The following is a 23,265-nucleotide window of genomic DNA, read 5'->3' as shown; positions in this document are numbered from 1 at the left end:
AAATATATTACTAAATTAATATTAATTAATAAAATTTGACTAATAATTATAATTATAAGTATAATTTATAAAATAATAATCTAATAGTTACTAGTAGTAATCATAATATATTTAATCAATTATAATATTTTTTGTTGTTGTTTTATTTATAATGTTTAAAGTTTAACATATATTTTAATTAAATAATTTTATATTTATAAATATTTATAATAATTATAAAGATTTTAGATTAAATAAAGATTTTTAGATGACAAGATCTAATAATTAAAAAAATAGTCTAATTATTATATTTAGTTAAACAAAACTAATTATTATTACAGTTTTATTTTTTAATTTTTGATTAAAACACTTAATATTGATAATTATTACAAATTATAACAATTTATTATTAATATTTATAGTTTATTTATACATTAAGAAAAACAATACAATTAAAAAATAATGTCCATGGCCGACGCAAACTAATTATTGAAACAATCAATTAATTTAATCAATTATAATAACTGAATTGTAGCTATATTTACAGTTTTTTTTTTGTTTTTAATTTTTTTTTATTTTGTAATATTTTGTAACAATTTTACTAAAAATAATTTGTGAATAATTAAAAAATAAAATAAAATCTGATATTTGACTGTATATTTATTTCATGTTTTATAAAAAGTTTTATAAAAATATTAATATATATATTATACTTATTATATATGTATTATTTTTTATTATTATTAATTATACTAAAAATCTTAATAATAATGTAACCATTTATAATAGACAGTTACTTTATAATTAAGTAGAAAACAATTTTTTAATTATATTTATTACAAGTATTATATACAAGTACTTATTTATAAAATTCAAAAAAATAAATATAAACTATAATTAATTTTTTTTAAATATTATTAAATTTAAAAAATAAGTTTTTATTTAAATTAATAACTTTTATAATTTTATAAATTAATTGTCTAAAAATAAATATATATATATAATTTTAATTTTAGTTTAAAGAATTTTAGTGTAAAAAATATTATCAATTATGCATTCTAAATTAATATGAAATATGTTTATATTAATATATAATTTAAATTTTTTTATAAATATTTACAGTTTAACTAAATAGATGATTAGCTAAACTTTAGTTTTTTTCATAAATAGATAAATTTATTATAATAAGTTTTTAAAAAATATTTTTCATTAATCCTAGTCAGTAATAAATATGTGAATGTAATAAATTAAAAAAAAAAAAATTAACCAACAAGGGCTCTAGTTCTAACAAACAATAAAATATATATTCAATTTCAATTAGTAGATAATATTTAAGTAAAATTTACTGTTTTTTAAAAAATATTAATTGTTGGTAAAATAACTATGGCAAAATGTTATAGGTATTTAAATATTAATTTTTAAATTTTTGTATTTTTTTTTGTCAGTAAATTATGACTAAATATTATTTCAATTTTATTTTTTAAAGTTAATTTTAAATAAAGTAAACATTTTTGAAAATTAAAAAATTTTCGCTAAACAATGAAATTATAAATTTACTATATTTAATAAACAATTTTTTTTAAATTTTACTATTTTATAAGTAAAAAAAATTGGATATTAAATATATTAATAATACATTTAGTTTAGTATAAGTCATAAATTATATATAATTAATAATAAATATATATATATATAAATATTAATATTTTTAATTTACAGTTTTATAATACTATTATAAAAAATAATAAATCAATTCAATTGCAATCAGATTAAATAATATAAATTAGAAAAATTATAATATATATTTTACTACTATAATTAAATAATAATAATTATTGTAAAACTAAACAGATACTAATAATAATAATAATAATAATAATATAAAGTATATTATAAATTTAGTAAAAAAATTTGATTTAATTAAATTAAAAATTATTTACATGTACTTACCGTTTAATTAGTAGTAGTCGTACAAAATTATTATCGGGTATTAACTGATTGGCTAATACATGGGGCGCCGGCACTAACACATACACTTCAAACGGGACAACCATTTGCTTAGGACATCAACAATAATAATGGTTTTTACCAAAAATTATTAAAATTAATTAAAACAATACACTTAAACACTGAAACAAGTTTTTTACGTGTATACGGGATTCAATTGGATTCAAACACATTGATTATTTAACTATTTATTTTTTTATATTTTAAATATAAATATAAACAATTATTAAAAATATTTCATTTATCACTTATATGTTTTACTATAATAAAAAAAATAATTTAGTTTTTTAGTTAATAATAAGTCAAAACATTTTATAGTTATTATTATTAAAAAACCAATAATAAAACTTAATATTTAAATTTAAAATTATACTTGAACATTGATAAACTTTGATATATTATTATTATTATTAATCTATATTAAAAAATTAATAATTATATACTATTTTTCAAATTAGTAATTAATAGATAGTTTTGATTAATAGTTATTTAATTTAAAACTTTAGTATCAAATAAATAATAAAAAACAATTATTACCAAATATTAACATTTTATGAATATACTGTATATTTTTGCTAATAATAATACAATTATATGTTAATAATAATAATTGATTCATAATTGATATAAAATTAAATTAAATTATAAATAAATATTTATTATTAAAATAAAAATCTATAAAAATTATTATAAATAATACTTCACTGTTAACAATGTCTTAAAATAAATATTTTTATTTATTAGTAATTAAAGTTTTTTATATTAATGTATTATCTTACAGTTTTAATAATTATAAAACATCATAAATATTAGTCAGTTATAATTAATTATAATTAATTAGTGTAATTTTTTTTAAAAATTAATAATAACCGTATTGTCTGTATAATTAAATAGAAAAATAAACAGTGAAATTTTGTTAAACTTGAATGGTTATTAATATATAAATCATTGCATAACTAAAAAAATTTTTTTATTTATATTTTAAAAATTATGTTAGATTTTTTTAATTATTTAAAAATTGAAAATATAATCAATTTTAAACTGAAACTTTATAACAGTAAGTTAATTAAGTAATTAATAATAAATGAAAAAATTATATTTTTAGTATGTCCTTAATTACAACAAAAAAAATTAATATAACAAATAGTAATTAATAAAATTATATTTATTATTGTTAATAAAATTACTAAATTAATTATTTTTTTAAATAACATTTGTCCAGTACAAAAAAAAATGTTATTTAAAAAAATAAATAATTTTAAACTTGGTATTCAATAAATAGATGTTGATTTGAATTAATCAAAAGTTTAAAGAAAATAATTATTATTTTACATATCCTATCCATTTTTATCTTAAATTACAATATAATATTTCTACAAAAAAATATGTTTTTTTTTAAATATTAAATTTGTATTAAAAAATTAGTTTCAATAGTATTTTATAGCAAATTAATAATTTATAATAGCAATAGCATAATCATTACTATAATTAATTTTTTAGTTATAACAAATTGATTGCAAAAAATTTAATTATATTTACTTATTTTAAATGTATAATTATCTTATGTATAATTTAAATGAATATCAAAAAACAACAATGTTAAATTTTATTTAATCTATTTTTATAAATATATATTTTTAATTACAGTTATCAAAAAATAAACGGTTTGTATATTGAATACTAAATTTTTTAATAATCATAAATGATTTAATTGCAAGTAATTTGTAATTTTTACAGTTTTTTTTTAAATATTTTAAACAAGTAATTGTATAAAAAATATACTATATTAATTGACCGGACTAATTTTTGTAGCTATCATAATTTTATAGATTATTAAGTAAATAAAATATTTAATTATAACATTTAAAAACATTTTTCTATATCTATTTTTTTTATATAAATTTATTTAATATTCATTTAATCTAAAATATTACATTATTAGATTAATATTATTATTTATAAAATTTAATTAAATTAATGAAGTTATTTAAAAATATTAATTACTAATAATGTTGAATCAGATTATTGTCTAAGTAAGATTTATTAATAACAATATTTTATGCATTTTTATAAATAATAAATTATTGTTACAGTCAATAAAAAAACAAATTAATATAACAATTATGTTTAATAGATTTATTAGAAGTTTTACTTTATGATAATATTTATTATAGTTATTTTTCAATAATAGATTCAAATATATAAAATAAATAACAGTTTTTTATATTAAAATTTTTTAAAGATTTTCATAATAATATACAAATTCTTTATGGTAAAATTAATTTTAAATAATAAATTTAATGTTATTTAAAATTTTCTGAAAATAGCTTAGACTAAATTATTAATAAATAAAATAATGCTAAATATTATTAAATAAAATATTTTTAAATTAAAGTTACTAAAAATATTTTTCATTAATCCTAGTCAGTAATAAATATGTAAATGTAATAAATTAAAAAATTATTTACCAAGTAAACTAATACTAACGATAATATATTCAATTTTAATTAGTAAATAATATTTAAGTAACATTTACAGTTTTTATAAAAATAATAATTGTTGGTAAAATAATTATTACAAAATGGATTTAAATATAAATTTTAATTTTTTTTATATTTTTTAATCAGTAAATTATGACTAAATATTATTTCAATTTTATTATAAGTTAATTTAAAAGAAAGTAAACATTTTTTATAAAATAAATAGATTTATAAAAAAAATTCATTTAAAAATTTTTTGTTAAACAATGAAATTATAAATTTACTTTTATTTATATTTAATAAACTATTTTTTTTTTAATTTTACTATTTTATAAGCAAAAAATTAGATATTAAATATATTAATACTATTATACATTTAGTAATTAGTCATAAATTATATATTAGTAATCATAAATATATATATATAAATATTTTTAATTTACAGTTTAATAATACTATTAAAAAAATAATAATTATTTTAAAATTATACATATACTACAACAACAACAACAACTACTACTACTACTACTAATAATAATAATATTAATATTAATATATATTATAAATTTAGTAAAAAAATTAATATTTTAATTAACTTAAAAATTATTTACATGTACTTACCAGTTTAATTAGTAGTAGTCGTACAAAGTTATTATCGGGTGATTATTGCACTGATTGGTTAATACATGGGCGCCGGCACTCATACACACTAGTGTTGCCGTTTTTGTCCCAAACCCCGTCTTGTCACGTCACGTCTTGGCAAGATTTAGTCTTGTCTTGTCACGTCACGTCTTGGTTTTTAAAAACTAATCACGTCACGTCTTGTCACGTCTTGCAAGATCTTGCTAGTCTTGTATATATACATATGTAATATACTACACTATCAATTTACTTTTTTATTTATTTATATATTTTTAATTTCATTTTAATTCATCTATTAATAATATTATAATAAAATCATTTAAACTATTTTTATATTTAATAAAATTTTTAAAAATTAATTTGTATTCATTTATTTCATTCTTTAATTAAAATTTATATTTATGGTATTATTTTTACATATAATAATAATTAACAATATTATATATTATTAATTAGTAAAATATGTATTATTTATAAAAATAATACCATAAATATAAATTTTAAAAAAATAAAAATAGCTTTTATACACGGGTCATGGCCAATTTTTTTTTAATTTTCACGAAAATTTTGGCCGGACTTTTTGGCCGGATAATGTTGGATCCTTCCCTCCCTGGCCACCCCCACCGCACCCTCACCCGCCCCACCCCTAATCTACTGTTAAGGTCAGGGCCCTTCGGGCCCTTCCGAGCGGGTAAGAGTCGAGCTGCTAGGTGACCAGAGAGGCCCTCCCTGGATCCCTCCACTCCACACCGATCTTCAACTTTTCGTCCAGTAATGGGTCCGGGACCTCACTCCGTAGCCATTACCTTCACCCTACTAATCTGAAGAACCAAATTATGCAAATATTTTAGAGATATTAATAACTCATTGTGGGTCTTAGTTACCTAAAATAAATAGAAAAATAAATATTAATATAGATTATATAATAGTTAGTTACTTACTTGTTTATGTACCATTAATACCACAACCACAACAACAACTACTACTACTACTACTAATATTACAACCACAACAACAACAACTACTACTACTAATATTACAACCACAACAACAACTACTACTACTACTACTACTAATATTACAACCACAACAACAACAACTACTACTACTACTAATATTACAACCACAACAACAACTACTACTACTACTAATATTACAACCACAACAACAACTACTACTACTACTACTACTACTAATATTACAACCACAACAACAACAACAACTACTACTACTACTACTAATATTACAACCACAACAACAACAACTACTACTACTACTACTACTAATATTACAACCACAACAACAACTACTACTACTACTACTAATATTACAACCACAACCACAACAACTACTACTACTACTACTAATATTATTACTACTAATACCACTAATAATTTATTTTATATAATAAAAATAATATAAATAATACAATATTTTGATAATATAATTAATCATAAAAATTTAATTATTAATTAAATGTAAAATAATGATAACAATTAAATTTTTTAAAATTTTATTGGTTATAATTTAATTAATATTTATTAAAATATTTATTGAATGAAATGACAATAATATTAATCCGTAATTAAATCAAAATTAGAGTTAATAAATAATAAATGGTTTAAATGTTTCGAACTAAGATTAGATCGACGATCTGTTAAGGTTAATTTTGCATAACTAAAATTTCTCTCACTTGTCAAATTGGTGGCAGGTATTGAAAATAGTTTATTAGCTATTTTATATAGTCGCGGATATCTGTTTTTATTTATATCCCAAAATGATAATACTGATGACTCAATAGCATATGTTTGTTTGTTGCTAATATAATCTAATAGCTCTTTAGATGAGTCAGATATGTTATCTGATGTGTCAGGTGGGATGAAATCTTGAAGACATAAGTCAATATTTGTTGTTTGTTTATTGATTTGTTGATGTGTTTCAATAGAATGTGTTGATAAATTTAAGTCATTCATTAAATCAATTAATTTTTCTTTTATTCTACTTATTTCTTCAGCTGTTACTAAATTTTTCAATTCTTTTAATGGAGGATACAAAAATGTTGACATAATATGATAATCATTTATTTTAAGATATTTTTCAATATTTAATCTATAATTTCTTTTTAATTCTTTTATAACCATAGAATCAATTTCAGATTCATTGCAAAGTTGTTTAAACTTTATTTTCGTTGGGAGAACTAAATGAATTGTAGGACTAGTATCTTTACAAAGATTTAGTCTTAAGTCAAATAACGGTTTTAAGAAATTACTTATATCTTGTAATACATTTTCATCAATCGATTTTAGTAAATCATATACAACTTTATTTTCAATCGCTATGAATTTTATATTTGACATATTTTTAAGGACTGATTCAATCATAAGATATTTTGAGTCCCAACGGATATTAATTGATTGGACCAATTTATTTTTCAATCCACTTTGCAAACCAGACATCTTAAAATGTTGGACAAGTCTTTTAGTACTTTTTACTGATGTGGTTATATTTTGATCTGTGAATGTCTTCATTTGTTTAAAAGACATTTTATGAAGATTATTGATGTTATGGGCCACACAACCAATCCATTCCTCATTAATAAATGCCAATTTCATAGCACTTGCATTATCTGTAGTAAAAGTCTTGAATTTATCCAAAATTTGAAATTCATTCAAAATTTTATTTATATCTTCTCTTATTGTAATTGATTTTTTATCTTTAGTTGTTATTGTAGCAATTACTCTGGCTTTAATTTCACTTTTAGTAATATATTGTACTGTTACTGTGATATAACTATCTTTTGTGTAATCATTTGTCCAGTGATCACAGGTTAATCCAATACATTCAGTTGATTTCATAGTATTAACTAATTTAACTTTCATTTTGTCATATATTGTTTTAATACGATCATTAATTGCTGATCGCCCGGGAAGTATTTTATTCAGTGGTATTTGAGGATTTGTTGATCCAATTTGTATTAATTTGTTAGCTAACAATTGAAATCCTTCTCCATTTATTATATTAATTGGTCGGAAATCTTTTGCAACAAAATAAACTAAATTATCACAAAGATCTGACTTCAATCGCGTCTCATTTGGTGTCGTTTTGTACGTAAATCGATCTATCGTTTGATTGCCGTGGTCTTGTATTACAGTACAGCTGTGTCTTTTGACTCCCGATGTTCCGAGTATTGGCACATATTTAAGCAAAGTTGAGCACTTAGTACATTTAACATAATTGGTTTCATTGTTTTCATACACAACTCTTTGAAAATTTTTCATATAATCTGATTTTGAGGCAATTGATTTATATGCCAAACTAGTGGCATTTGTTTTAATCAAATTAACTAATTTTTGTTTTAATACATTGTCATTGTCTTCAGTTTTTTGTTTTTTTGTCGGGCGATTGCCGTTATCACACATTTTTATTTTTTAAAAAAACATTCATTTACTATAGCACATGTGTTTCATACCAGATTTTTTGCTAATGCAATACATTTAAATTACAGTCTAATTATATTATACGCTATATTTATTGATATACTTTTAATATATATATGTATTTATATATATTATATATATATTTTAACTTTTGCTTTCACTGTATTATATTATTTTGCTATAAATGACGTTTCAATTTATTCGTCTTGTCACGTCTTGTCATGTTTTATATGATTGACGTCTTGTCACGTCACGTCTTGGTTTTTCAGTACTCAATCACGTCACGTCTTGATCTTGTACAAGACCAAGACGTGACAAGATCTTGCAAGACCAAGATCTTGTTCGACAACACTAATACACACACACACACACACACACACTGCAAACGGGACAACCATTTGCTGGGAGGACATCAATAATAGTAGTGGTTTTCATCATAAAAATAAAATAAAAATTAATTAATTAAAACAATACAATTATACACTGAAACATGTTTCACGGGTATACGGGATTCAAACACATTGATTAGTTAACTAATATTTTTTTAAAATATAAAAAATATAAAAATTATTGAAAATATTTCACTTATCACTTATGTTTCACTATAATAATAATAATAATAATAATAATAATAATAATAATAATAAAATCATTTTTATTAGTATTAGTGTTATAATTATTTAGTTTTTTATAGTTAATAATTAATAAAAACATTTATAACAATTATTATTATTATTAAAAATCAATGTATCAAAACTTAATATCTAAATTAAAAAAATTATATTTGAATTTTCTAAACTTTAATATATTATTATTATTATTATTACTCTACTGTATATTAAAAACCAATTTACTAATTGTTAGTATTATAATATAAATTAGTTTTTATTTGTAAATTTCATTAGTAATATATTGTATAAAAGTTAAAATATAAAATAATTGTAAAAATACAGTTGTTGGCTAATGCTAAGTAAATTAAACATTTAATATTAGATATATAAATAAATTATTTATTAATTTTTAAATAAATATAATAGGATAATCACTTTTAAACTTATTAAATGTTAAAATTTTTAAAAAATAATATTTAACTTAAAATATTTAATAATAATATTAATTATGAAAATATTTACTAATTAATAATTATTATAATTTTTTGTATAATTTACAGTTTTAAATAAATTTTATTTTTTTTAATAGAAAACTAATCATATTTAACTTAAAATATTTAGTAAATATGATAAAAATGTTTAATATATATGTATAAATTAATTATGTAAAAATTTAATAAATATAAACAATTTATTAGTTTAAAAAATAATTTAATTATTAATTTTAATATTGTAATTATTGTGTTAAAATAAAAGTTTATAATAAATATTGAGTTTAAACCTAAAATTTTATTATTTATAATAATTATTTAACTTATTATTTTTAATTTTTATCTAATATTACAGTTTAATATAATACTAAAATAGTTACGAAATAATTTAAAATTATTTAAGTATTTCAAAATTGTAAAAATACTTATGATTTTATAACAATAACATAAATTATAATTTATATTAAATGTCTATTGAAATTATTTGTATTCAATTATTTCATAACACTATATCTAACTTTAGTTATTTTTATAATAAATTGTTTAACTAATTAATTAATTAATAATAGTTACTATAATGGTATTTGTTATAAACAAAAAATTATTATTAATTTAATTTTCTAAATTGTATTAAAAATATTTTAACATAAATTTTATTATAATAAAAATTAATTAGAAATTATTTGCTTAATTTTTATATATTTAATAATTTTTATAATATATTAAAAATAAATTAATAAACAGTTTGTTTTAAAAAATTACTATAATATTAAACTTAAACTAACATTATTATTATTGCTTATTATAGTTTATTAAGTATCTCTATTAAATATAATACATATGACATTATAATCAATTTTAAATATTTAAATAATAATAATCTTTATCTAACTAATCTATAATTAATTTTTTTTTAAAAAAAAATTATTATTAAAATAAATGTCTGTGAAAAATTATAAATCAATATTATTAAAAAACCAATATAATTATATTTATTAATAATAATAAAAAATTCTGAAATCTAAAATATTTTTTTTTAAAAAATCGGGCCACTAAACGTAGACTAAATAATTAATTAATAATATAGTATATTAATTTTTAAAAAATAAAATAATTAAAGTTACAGTTATCAAAAACAACTAATGTATAACTATATTAGTAAATAACCATAAATTTTTATCAAAATTATTTAATATAATTTTATTTAATTTTTCTATAGTAAAAATAATATTTCTCTTTTGATATTTGATTAACTTTTATAATAATAGCTATAATTAAAATTTTATTAATCTTAAATTATTAATATTAATAAATATAATTATTATATTACACCTAAAATTTGGAATAATAATTATAATAATAATAAGTAAGTATACGATATATTAGCATTAGAATTGTTGTTATTATTATATTTATCGTTATTTTAGTCAATAACTATATTCATAATCATTGATATAAAAAAAATAAATTGTTTATTTATATAACTAATATCAATATATATTCATATACATTATGACAACTAATAATTTTAAATTTATTGTAAATCATGAAAATATTTAGATTTAATGGCATTTTTAATAAATATTTAATATGTTTTACACAACAAGATTTAATTAACAAGTTTAACAATTAATATAATATATATATATATAAATAATTATTTAAAACAAATAAATTTATAATGTGATATAATATTTTTAAAATTTTTTATATACATACAAATAAAATTATTTATAACTAATTATATATATATATATTTATATAATAATTTTACACTTATATATATATATTTAGTTACAGTTACCCAAAATCAATTGGAGGTTCTCGAGCTATACATATTTTTTAAAAGTTATAATATTTATATTTCAATTGTTATTTGTAAGTTTTACAGTTTTATAAATATTTTTAAAAAAAAATTAATTAAGCGAGTTTTTAAAATATTTAAAACAAATTAGTTTATTAAATAAACTATTGCCTCAACATTTTTTTAGCTATCACAATTTTTATAGATAGTTAAGTAAATAAAATATTCAATATAACATTTTTTTTTAAAAATATTGATATTTATTTATTAAAAATTAATTATCGTATAATTATTTAAAGTTTATATATTTTAATTACAAATAATAACTTAAAAAATTATTACGAATTATAATAAAAATTTATTATATTTTTATATTTCAAGATTTAATTAAATTAATTAAGTTATTTAAAAATATTAATTATTATTAATGTTGAATCAGTATTATTGTCTAATAAAGATTTATTAATAAAAATATTTTATGCATTTTTATAAATAATAAATTATTGTTACAGTTAATAAAAATAAATTAATTGATTTATTAGTAGTTTTACTTTATTATAATGTGTTTTTTGTGATTATTTTTCATAAATAGATTCAAATATATAAAAAATAAATAACTGGTTTTATATTAAAAAACTTTTTAAAAATTTTCATAATACATTAGACAAATAATTTATGTAAAATTAATTTTAAATAATAAATTGAATGTTATTTAAAATTTTCTGACCATAGCATTTGACTAATTTATTAATAAATAAATTAATGCTAAATATTATTAAATAATTTTTTTTAAAAGATTACAGTTACCAAAATAAGTTTTATAATAAATATATTTATTATATATATATACTGTATATTGAATATATAAATATAATTATTTTTTATCTAATTATTTATAAAAATAATTAATTTAATCAATAAAAATCTAAAATTTATATAATATTTCTAAATGAATAAACAATTTGTATAATAAAATTAAAAAAAATAATTTTAACTTATTTAGGATTCATTTGATTTTATAAAATATTACAACACTATTTAACATTAAAAATTTGATTTAAATAATTTTAGTAAATACTATTTTAAATAAATATTTTTAAAAACAATCCATTATCTAGTAATACAATATTTTTAAGAAAATTATTTTAATTAATTAATATTTTTTTTGTTTATTATATAATAAACACATAAAAAAAATTTAATTAATATAATTATAATATATATGAATAATTATATAAATAACTTATTTGGTACATTTATTATAAATATAATTTTAAAATTAGTTTATATGAATTTAAAAAAAATTGCTAAATACATAAAATTTTATTAGTAAATATTATAGTAAATAAAATAGTAAAAATTTACTGTTATCAAATATAAATAGTATTAAATAATAATATAAATAGTTTTTTTTAAAGATTTTCATAATACAATATACATAAATATATACATTAATATATACATAAATATTTAATTAAATAATACAATACTTAATATTATTAAATAAAATATTTTAAGATTACAGTTACCAAAATATAGTTTTTATATTTAATAGATTTATTATATATATATAATACAAACAAATTACTAAATTAATATACAATTTACCTAATATAATATTATTTTACAAAATTAATTATTCCAGTTTATTAAAATTAAATAAAAAAATTTTAATATAGCTTAAAATTAAATCATAAAAATATGTAAGCTATCTAATTTATTTTAAAAAATTAACTAAAACATTATATAATTTTATCTATAATTTTTACATTTTATCATATATACTTTATATATTTTTTTATAAAATTCTAAATTAATTTTGTTATAAATATGGCATTAACAATAATATAATATAAATTTTAAGTTTAAAATCACACACAAAAAAAATATTTTATAACAAACAGTAAACTATTATAAAGTATTATTTAAATTATTGCATTATTTATTAATTTTATAAATATTAGTATTATTGAACAAATATTGTAATTGTTTAAATAATATTTTTTTAAATTTATTTCATTACTTTTGAAAATGTATTAAAAAACATGAAATTATTTTTTTTWAAAAATAATCAATTAAGTGAATTAAAGTTAATAATTGTAAAATTATTGAATATATTTATTATTTAGTTTTTCAATAATAAATATAATAGTTTATTTGATTTTTAATATTTTGATATTTGATTAACTTTTATCATAAAAGTTATAATTAAAATTTTAATAATCTTAATTTTTTTGTTATTTATTATTATTTTGAAATTAAATACAATTATTATTTTACAATTAAAATTTTAAATAATAATAGGTAAGTTTACGGTATATTAGGATTATAATTGTTGTCATTATTAGATTTATTGTTATTGTAGTCAATATCTATAGCCATAATCATTGGTATAAAAAAAATAAAGTATTATTGGTTTTTTTTATCTAACAATTTTAATAACCTAATTAAAACAATAAAGTTTTAAATTAACTAAAGATTAAATTATATTGATTAATAAGTTAGGAATTAAAATCATTTAATATGAATTTATTTTTAGGGGTTAATTTTATAATGTGTTAAATATTAATTATAATAAAATAATACTAAATAATTAAAATATAATACTAAATTCTAGCTTTTATTTTTAATATTTATTTTTAATTAATTAGACATTTTAATAAAATTAAATCTAATTAAACTAATCTAAATCTATTAATTAAAATATAAAAGTTAAGTTAAAATTATATTTTTTAAAAATATAGAAATCTAAAAGTCTCTAATTAATTTATTACTAAAACAACATATCAAATTTATTTAAATAAAATAATTTAAATTACAGCTATAACAATAACAAATAATGAATAAATATATATTATGTATAAGTTATAATAAAAATAACTAAACTATTAAATATTTTCTACAAAATTATTATTATTATTAATAAATAATTTATTATACTTAATTATAAAAGATTATCATAATAATATGTTTAATAAGTTAGTATTTAAAATCAATTAATATGAATTAATATTACAAGTTAATTTATAAATAATTTGCTAAATATTTATTAAATTAAAAAAAATATTAAATAATTATTAAATAATTAAGAATCAATAATAAATTCTAACTTATATAAATAACTTATATAAAATTATATAAATTTTATTCATAGAATCGTAGAAATTAGATATTTTTAAAATTAATAAATAAATATTTTCTAAATATTTATTTTAAATTAATCTAAATTTATTAATTACAATATAAAATTTAAGCTAAAATTATATATATATATATTTTTAAAATCGTCTCATCAAATTCCGTCTAATCAATTTATTAATATTAAAAGCATATTAAATATATTTAAATAAAATAAATTTAAATTACATCTATTTTAGACTAAACTAGATATTTTAATTTTAAAAAAATTTTAATAAATTAATCTAAATTAATAAATTACAATATAAAATTGAAGCTAAAATTATATATTTTTAAAAATAGGGATATCGAATTACGACTATTTAATTTATTAATAAAACAATATATTAAATATATTTTAATAAATAAATTTAAGTTACAGTTATAACAATAACAAATAATGCATAAGTATATATTATGTATAAGTTATAATAAAAAAATAAATTAACTATTAAATATTGTATACAAGATTATTATTATTATTATTATTAAAAACTTACTAATAAATACTAAGTAAAATGTACAAAAAAAATTAAACTATTCAAAATAAATTGTTTTTAGACTATTGTTTATATTAAATTGTTAAAATGATACACAAATGTAACATTAAATACTAATAATAGAATCATATAATTATTTAAATAATTTAATTTTAATTTACAGTTAACTCTAATAATAATAATAATAATAAATTTTAGTTAAGAAAATGCCCAAAAAAATGCTATTTAGTTAAAAACAACATTAATTATTAACAACACTTACAATTTATAATATTAATCAAAAATTTATATATATATTATTAGTTAATTTTTAATTAATTAATTAATTAATTAGTAATAATCAAAAATTATAATTTATTTATAACTTTTAAAATTTTAGATCATTTATTAATAATCAAAACTGATAATTAATAAAAATTATTATTATTATTATTGAAAACAAAATTAACATTATTCAAATAAATTGTATAAAAATACAACTCCTCGAAATCAATTTATTAATAAAATAAAATATTAAATTTATTTAAATAAAATAATTTATGTTACAGCTATAAAAATAATAAAATAATAAAAAAAATGCATAACAATATTATGTATAATTAAAATAACTTTACCATTAAATATTGTATACTTATTGTAACTTATTTTTATTATTGTTATTAAAAGCTTTAATAAAATCTAAGTAAATTGTTTAAAAAATATATATATTATAGTACTTTGATTATATGTTAGACAGACAATTATTTTTATATAAATATTCAAGACATTCAGATTATTTTTTTTTTTAATAATATTTCAATTAAAATAAATCGTTTAGTTTTCTATCATATTATTTTAATTTAATTATGTTATGTAATAACAATTTACAATTAAATTGTAATTAAAATAAAAACAAAATGTATAAGTTATAATAAAAAAAAAATAACATAACTATTAAATATAGTATACAAACTTATTATTATTAAAAACTTTAATAAAAACTAAGTAAACTGTACAAAAAAAATATATTTTTGTATTTCGAATAGTTTAATTAATTTAGTTTTTAAAAAATTTAATTTTTAATATAAAATGTTTTTGGACTATTGTTTATATTAAATTGTTGATGATATTTCTAACTAACGTTAAATACTAATACATAGAATCATATAATTATTTAAATAATTTAATTTTAATTTACAGTTAACTCTAATAATAATAATAATAAATTTTAGTTAAGAAAATGCCCAAAAAAATGCTATTTAGTTAAAAATAACATTAATTATTAACAACACTTACAATTTATAATATTAATCAGAAATATATATATATATTATTAGTTAATTTTTAATTAATTAATTAGTAATAATCAAAAATTATAATTTATTTATAACTTTTAAAATTTTAGATCATTTATTAATAATCAAAACTGATAATTAATAAAAATTATTATTATTGAAAAAATATTAACATTATTAAAATAAATTGTATAAAAATATTTATCCTCAAAATCCTCTAATCAATTTATTAATAAAACAATATATTAAATTTATTTAAATAAAATAATTTATGTTACAGCTATAACAATAATTTAAAAATATATGCATAACTATATATTATGTATAATTAAAATAACATTACTATTAAATATTAAATACTAACTTATTTTTATAATTGTTATTAAAAACTTTAATAAAATCTAAGTAAACTGTACAAAAAAAATATATTATAGTATTTTTTTGATTATATATTAGAGAAAAAATTATTTTTATATAAATATCCAAGACAACCAGTTCATATTTTTTACTAATTTTACTATTATTTTACTAAATTATTATTAATTAATTAATTCGACTAATAGTTATAATTATAACTTATAAAATAAAAAAGTAAAGTAGTTTTCAAAGATTTACAAAAAATTAATTTAATTAATATATTATTATAATAATATTTTTTTGTTTTTGTTCTAATTTTTACAGTTTAACATAGTTTTTAAATATAAAATTAATTAAAGATTTCAATATCTAAACTATTTAAATTATTTTTTTTATAAAATAGTTTAAAATTAAAATTAGATATTAAATTTTATGATTATATATACATTTTAAGTTAAAACTTACAAAAATAAATTTATGTTATAGGAAAAGGTCAAATAATAACAAAATAATATTATTGTTATATTTAGTTTTAAAAAATATAAATTATTACAGTTTTATTTTATATTATTTTTAATTTTTGATAATAACACTTTATATAAAATTATTATAAATTTAATTAAGTCATATTAATTTTATAAGTATAAAATTTTGGAAATTTGTCATTTTTTAATTTAATTAATAATATTAATATTTTAGTTATATATTTTGTAAATATTTATTTTAAATTATCTAGATTTTATTTTTTAAAAATCTAAATAAATTAGTCTAAATTTATTAATTACAATAAAAAATTTAATCTAAAATTATATTTTATTAAAAATCGGAAATGTTATTTGCTTTAATTTAATTATTTTGAATTAATATTAAAAATAAAAATATAATATTTTACTTAATTTACAGTTTTATTCAATTTAATATAATTGAATTTAGAGATATTTTTTTATATTAATTTATATTAAAATCTAAGTAAACAACAATCATTTTAGTGATTATGATATTAATTATTAGTAAATATTTAATCAAAATATAATTACAGTAATTATATATATAATTTATTTTCTATTTATTAACTTTAAAATATAATTAAAATTTTGACTAAATTAATTATTTTGAATTTATATAATACATAAATATATACTATTTTACTTAAATTACAGTTTTATAAATTTTATATAATTACAAGTTAGAGATATTTTTTTTAATTAACTTATATTAAAATCTAGAGATAAGTAAACAACAATTATTTATGTCATTATATTATAAATTATTAAGAAAAATACATTTAATCAAAATATTATATTAATAAATATATATATATATAATTATTTATTTATTTTCTTATAATTAATAATATAATATAATTAATAGTAATTTTTAATTTATAAAAACTCAAAATTTATAAAATAGAATTTTGATGAAAAATAGAAAAATATAATAATAAATTTTATTTAAATTTTTAATCTATAATAATTTATTTAACAATAATTATTATATTGATTGATTAACATTTAAATTATAAGTAATCTAATTAACTAAAAGTTATAAACTTAATCAATATATATATAATATATTATAACTATTTACGTACTATTAATAATACAGTATATATTATATTAAAAATAATAGCAAATAATAATTAAATTATTTTTTAATAAACTTGAAAAAAATCATTTACTATTTTGATAAATTGATTTTTTCAAAAATTTAATTTATATAATCAAATCTTTAGTTAAGCAAATTTATTACATTAATATAAATTGAGATTTTATTTTTAGATTAAGTAATTAATAATTAAAATTAAATAAATTAAAGTTTCTATTCATTTTATATTTATTATAAAAATAATGTCAATAAATAATATATATATCAAATTTTAGATTTTTAGTTTACTATACAATACAAATTAATTATTTAGTATTTATATTTAAAAATTTAATTTAAAAAAATACTATAAAAGATATATAGATAATTTGTAAACTTAACAATCAATCAAATAAATACATATTAAATAGATTATGTAAATCATATATATTATTAATTTTTTGTATATAAGAATTAATACAAAAATTCTAGATTTTATTTTTAATATTTATTAAAATCATATTGATTTTATGAATAGAATCGTAGAATTTAGCCATTTTTATAATTTAATAAATATTTTGTTTATTATTTAATTAATAATACTAATATTTAATTTTAAATATTTATAAATAATTAACTAAGTTTATTAATTACAATATAAAATTTAATATAAAATTATATTTTTTATTTTAAAAATGTGTCTCTTAAATCAGTCTAATTAATTTATTAATTAAATAATCTATTAAATTTATTTAAATAAAATAATTTAAGTTACAGTTATAACAATAACATATAATTAATATCTATATATTATGTTATATGAGTATATGAGTTATAATAAAAATAACTATTTTAAATATTTTATACAAAATTTTTATAAATAATAATAAATAATCAATTATTTTTAATTTTAAAATATATAAAATAATAAGTAGAATTAATTAATTTCTAACTTCTAATAGTAAAATCTAATAATAATTTCTATTTAAATTTTAATCTACAATAACTTTACTAAATTTTTTTTGACATAACTTTTAAAAAAAATATTTTAATAACTGTAATATTTGTTGTTAAATATTTTTGTATTTAGTTAAATAATAATAAGTAATAATTTAAGTAGAATTGAGTAAAGTTAAAAGTCCCTGATTTTTTGCAATGTTGTTAATAAATTAAATTAAATATCTTATAAATTTTGTTATAATAAAATTAATGATTAGTGATACTGCTAAATTTGATTAAACAAAATTAATTAAATAAATCTCAATAATACATTATCTTTACTATTTTATTTAATTTTTATTAAAAATAATAAATAATATTATCTTTTATAGACGATATTTAATTAGTTAATAAATTTTTTTTAATTAAAAATATAAAAAAAAATCATTTGTATATTTAACTATATAACTACTACGTCAAATATAGTATGCAAAAATTAAAAAAAATATATATATATACAAATAATTACAAATAAATAATACAAATAAATATGTAATTTTAGTTTATTTTAATCTAATTCAATTAATTAATAAAATTATTAGATAACTTTGATGTTAAAAATTAATTTATAATTAATTTATATTTAATGTTATTATGATTAGATTCAAATATTTTTAAACACAGTTTATAGTTATTAAAGTACAATATACTGTATTAATGCTAATATATATCCAAAAAAAATTATACTTTAAGGGATTTTCAATTTTAATTAATAATTTTTTAAAAAATAAATTATTAATCAAATAATTTTTATCTATGTTAAGTATAAATAATCATTTATTATAATTATTAAATAATAAAATAATTTAAGTTACAGTTAGATTGTAAAAAAATTTATAATAATAAAATAATTTGTTTCTAAACAGTATAAAATCAAAACAAATAAATTACATACGAATTATCATTTTAATAAAACTATTCAATTTATTTTAGTAGTAAATCAATATTTATTAAAATCTTATTAATTTATTAAAAATATGAAAATAGTTATTTAAGTAAAAGTAAAATTTAGTTATATATAAGTTTTAATTGCTATTTTTTAGTTTAAAAAAATTATATTTTATGTTATGTATTAATTTGTATTAATATTAATTTGTATTAATATTAATTTGTATTAATATTAATTTATATTTTTTTTCAATTACAATTAAAATTATGACTAACTACTAAAAAATAAAATATATTACTACTAGGTATTAAGCAAATTTTGACATTGTGTAAATAATATTTTTTTAAAAATATTTTTTTATTAATTTTAATAGTGTATGAAAAAATACATGAAAAAATTTAACCTTAATTATAGCTATTAAATATTATAATGCTGAGAGTATTATAATTTAATTAAATAATTTAATGTAAGTAACAGTTAGATTAATTATAATTAAATAAAATTTTTGTTAAAATTATTATATTATAATATGATTAAGTTAGGAATTAAAATCATTTAATATGACTTTATTTTAAAAGTTAATTAATTAGTAAATAATATGATAAATATTAAAAAATATTAAAAATACTAAATAATTATGAATTAATACTAAATTCTAGCTTTTAATTATAATATTTTTTAAAATCATATTAATTTTATGAATAAAAGCGTAGAATTTAGCCATTTTTATATTTTAATAAATAATTTGTTTATTATTTAATTAATTATATTAATATTGAATTATATATTTTTAAAAATATTTTTAAAAAACTAACTAAATTTATTAATTACAATATAAAATTTTTTTTTAATTGTCGAAATCAGTCTAATTTATTTATTAATTAAATAAAATATTAAATTCATTTAAATTAATTAATTTAAGTTACAGTTATAACAATAACAAATAATGCATATCAATATATTATATATGAGTTATTATAAAAATAACTATTTTAAATATTTTATACAAAATTTTTATAAATAATAATAATTTATTTATTATTCTTAATTATAAAATATATTAAGTATTAAATAATATAATAATAATAAGTAGAATGCATTAATAACTAATATAATATTGAAATTTAAATAAGTTGTTAAAAATTCACATTTAAAAAAATTTTAATAAGCATTATTAATAAATTTATACATTATTTTTAATACAATTTATTAAAAAAAAAATATTTCTCGTTAAATTTTATTATTAATTTTTTGATTAAAATTTTAATCTACAATAACTTTACTAAATGTTTTTTGACATAACTTTTAAAAAAATATTTTTGTATTTAGTTAAATAATAATAAGTATTAATTTAAGTAGAAATGTGTAAAATTAATTACTGATTATTTTTAGCAATTTTGTTAATAAATTCAAATAAATATCTTTTAAATTTTGTTATAATAAATTTAATGATTAGTGATACTGCTAAATTTAATTAAACAAAATTAATTAAATAAATATTATAAAGTTTTTTAAATCTAAATTTTATCTAATAATTTTGCTAATATTTAAATATATACTATATATTGTATACATTATATCATAATTATAAAATCAATGTCAATAGAATTAGTTTTTTTTAAATAAATAATACTAATAATAATTTGATAAAATCTATTATATATATATTAAACTTAATTTATATTAAAAATAACCTATTTGTTATTTATTAGTTTTTTTTTTAAATATCTTATATGTCGCCTAAATAAATAATAAAATAATTAACTTATTTAATATAAAATAATTTAAGCTACAGTTATGCAATAATAATTAAATTAGAAATTCAAATTAATAGAAAAATTTAGCCATTTTTAAAATTTAATAAATAATTTGTTTATTATTTAATTATATATATTTTTAAATATTTATAAAAATTAACTAAATTTATTAATTACAAATTATTACATTCGATTAAACCTAATTATTTTATTAAATTTATTTAAATAAAATAATTTAAGTTACAGTTATAACAATAACATATAATTAATATCTATATATTATGTAGACTAAATAACTATTTTAAATATTTTATGCAAAATTTTTATAAATAATTATTTATTTATTATTCGTAATTTTAAACTATATTAAGCTATAAATAATATGATAATAATAAGTAAAATTCCTTAATAACTAATATAATATTAAAATTTAAATAAGTTGTTAAAAATTCACATTTAAAAAAAATTTAATAACAATTTAAAATAATTTTTTAATATGCATTTAGTTTATACATTATTTTAATACAATTTATTTTAAAAATAAATTTATCGTTGAATTTCTAATTTATAATAGTAAAAAATAATAATAATTTTTGGTTAAAATTTAATCTACAATAATTTTACTAAGTTTTTTTTGACATCTTTTTTTAAAAAAATATTTTAAAAACTGTCATATTTGTTGTTAAATATTTTTGTATTTAGTTAATTAATAATAAGTAATAATTTAAGTTGAAATGTGTTTAACGATTTATATAATTTGAATCTTTTTATAATATATATTCTATATATATATATATATATATAAATACATAGTTATATAATTGAATAAAATATAATATATTGTTATATTATTATTATATGAATAATAAAATATTTTGAATTAAAAATTAATTATAAATCTTTTACAATAATTAAAAAAAAAATAAAAAAAAGACGTTTTACCAATAACCTAAATTAATTATTGAATATTTTTCTAGTTAATCAATTGCTGTACATTACTGGTAAAGTTTACAGTTATATCATATATAATTTATAAATAAATAATTATTTATGGTTAATAGTGTGTTAATTAGTAAAAAATTTCAATATAATTAAATTAATTATAATCAGCAATTATAATAAAAATAAATCTTAATTTTATTTTGATAAATATTAAGTTTTTTTTATAAAAAATTTTAATGACAAAAATTATTGTTGTTTTTACTTTTAACTTTTCAGTTACTAATTGAAACATTTAAACTAGTAAATTAAATTATAAATATTGTTATTTGAATTTA

General features: G+C 14.0%; 1 protein-coding gene across 1 annotated transcript in view; it reads left to right on the top strand.

Annotated features, from left to right (window-relative positions):
* The window catches only part of LOC128951656 (stearoyl-CoA desaturase 5-like), a 45,663-nt gene extending 39,780 nt beyond the window's left edge, over positions 1-5,883 (top strand). Inside the window, exon 4 of the mRNA XM_054296903.1 lies at positions 5,771-5,883. Coding sequence (XP_054152878.1) covers positions 5,771-5,883 — 113 coding nt within the window. The remainder of the gene's footprint in view (positions 1-5,770) is intronic.
* The last annotated feature ends 17,382 nt before the right edge of the window (positions 5,884-23,265 follow it).

This window comes from Oppia nitens, unplaced genomic scaffold (assembly GCF_028296485.1).
Source record: "Oppia nitens isolate AA-2021 unplaced genomic scaffold, nextdenovo-longstitch-racon4-pilon3 scaffold1_pilon_pilon_pilon, whole genome shotgun sequence".
NCBI lineage: Eukaryota > Metazoa > Arthropoda > Arachnida > Sarcoptiformes > Oppiidae > Oppia > Oppia nitens.
The sequence above is the reverse complement of the archived record's forward strand: the minus strand, read 5'-3'. Positions and strand labels throughout refer to the sequence as shown.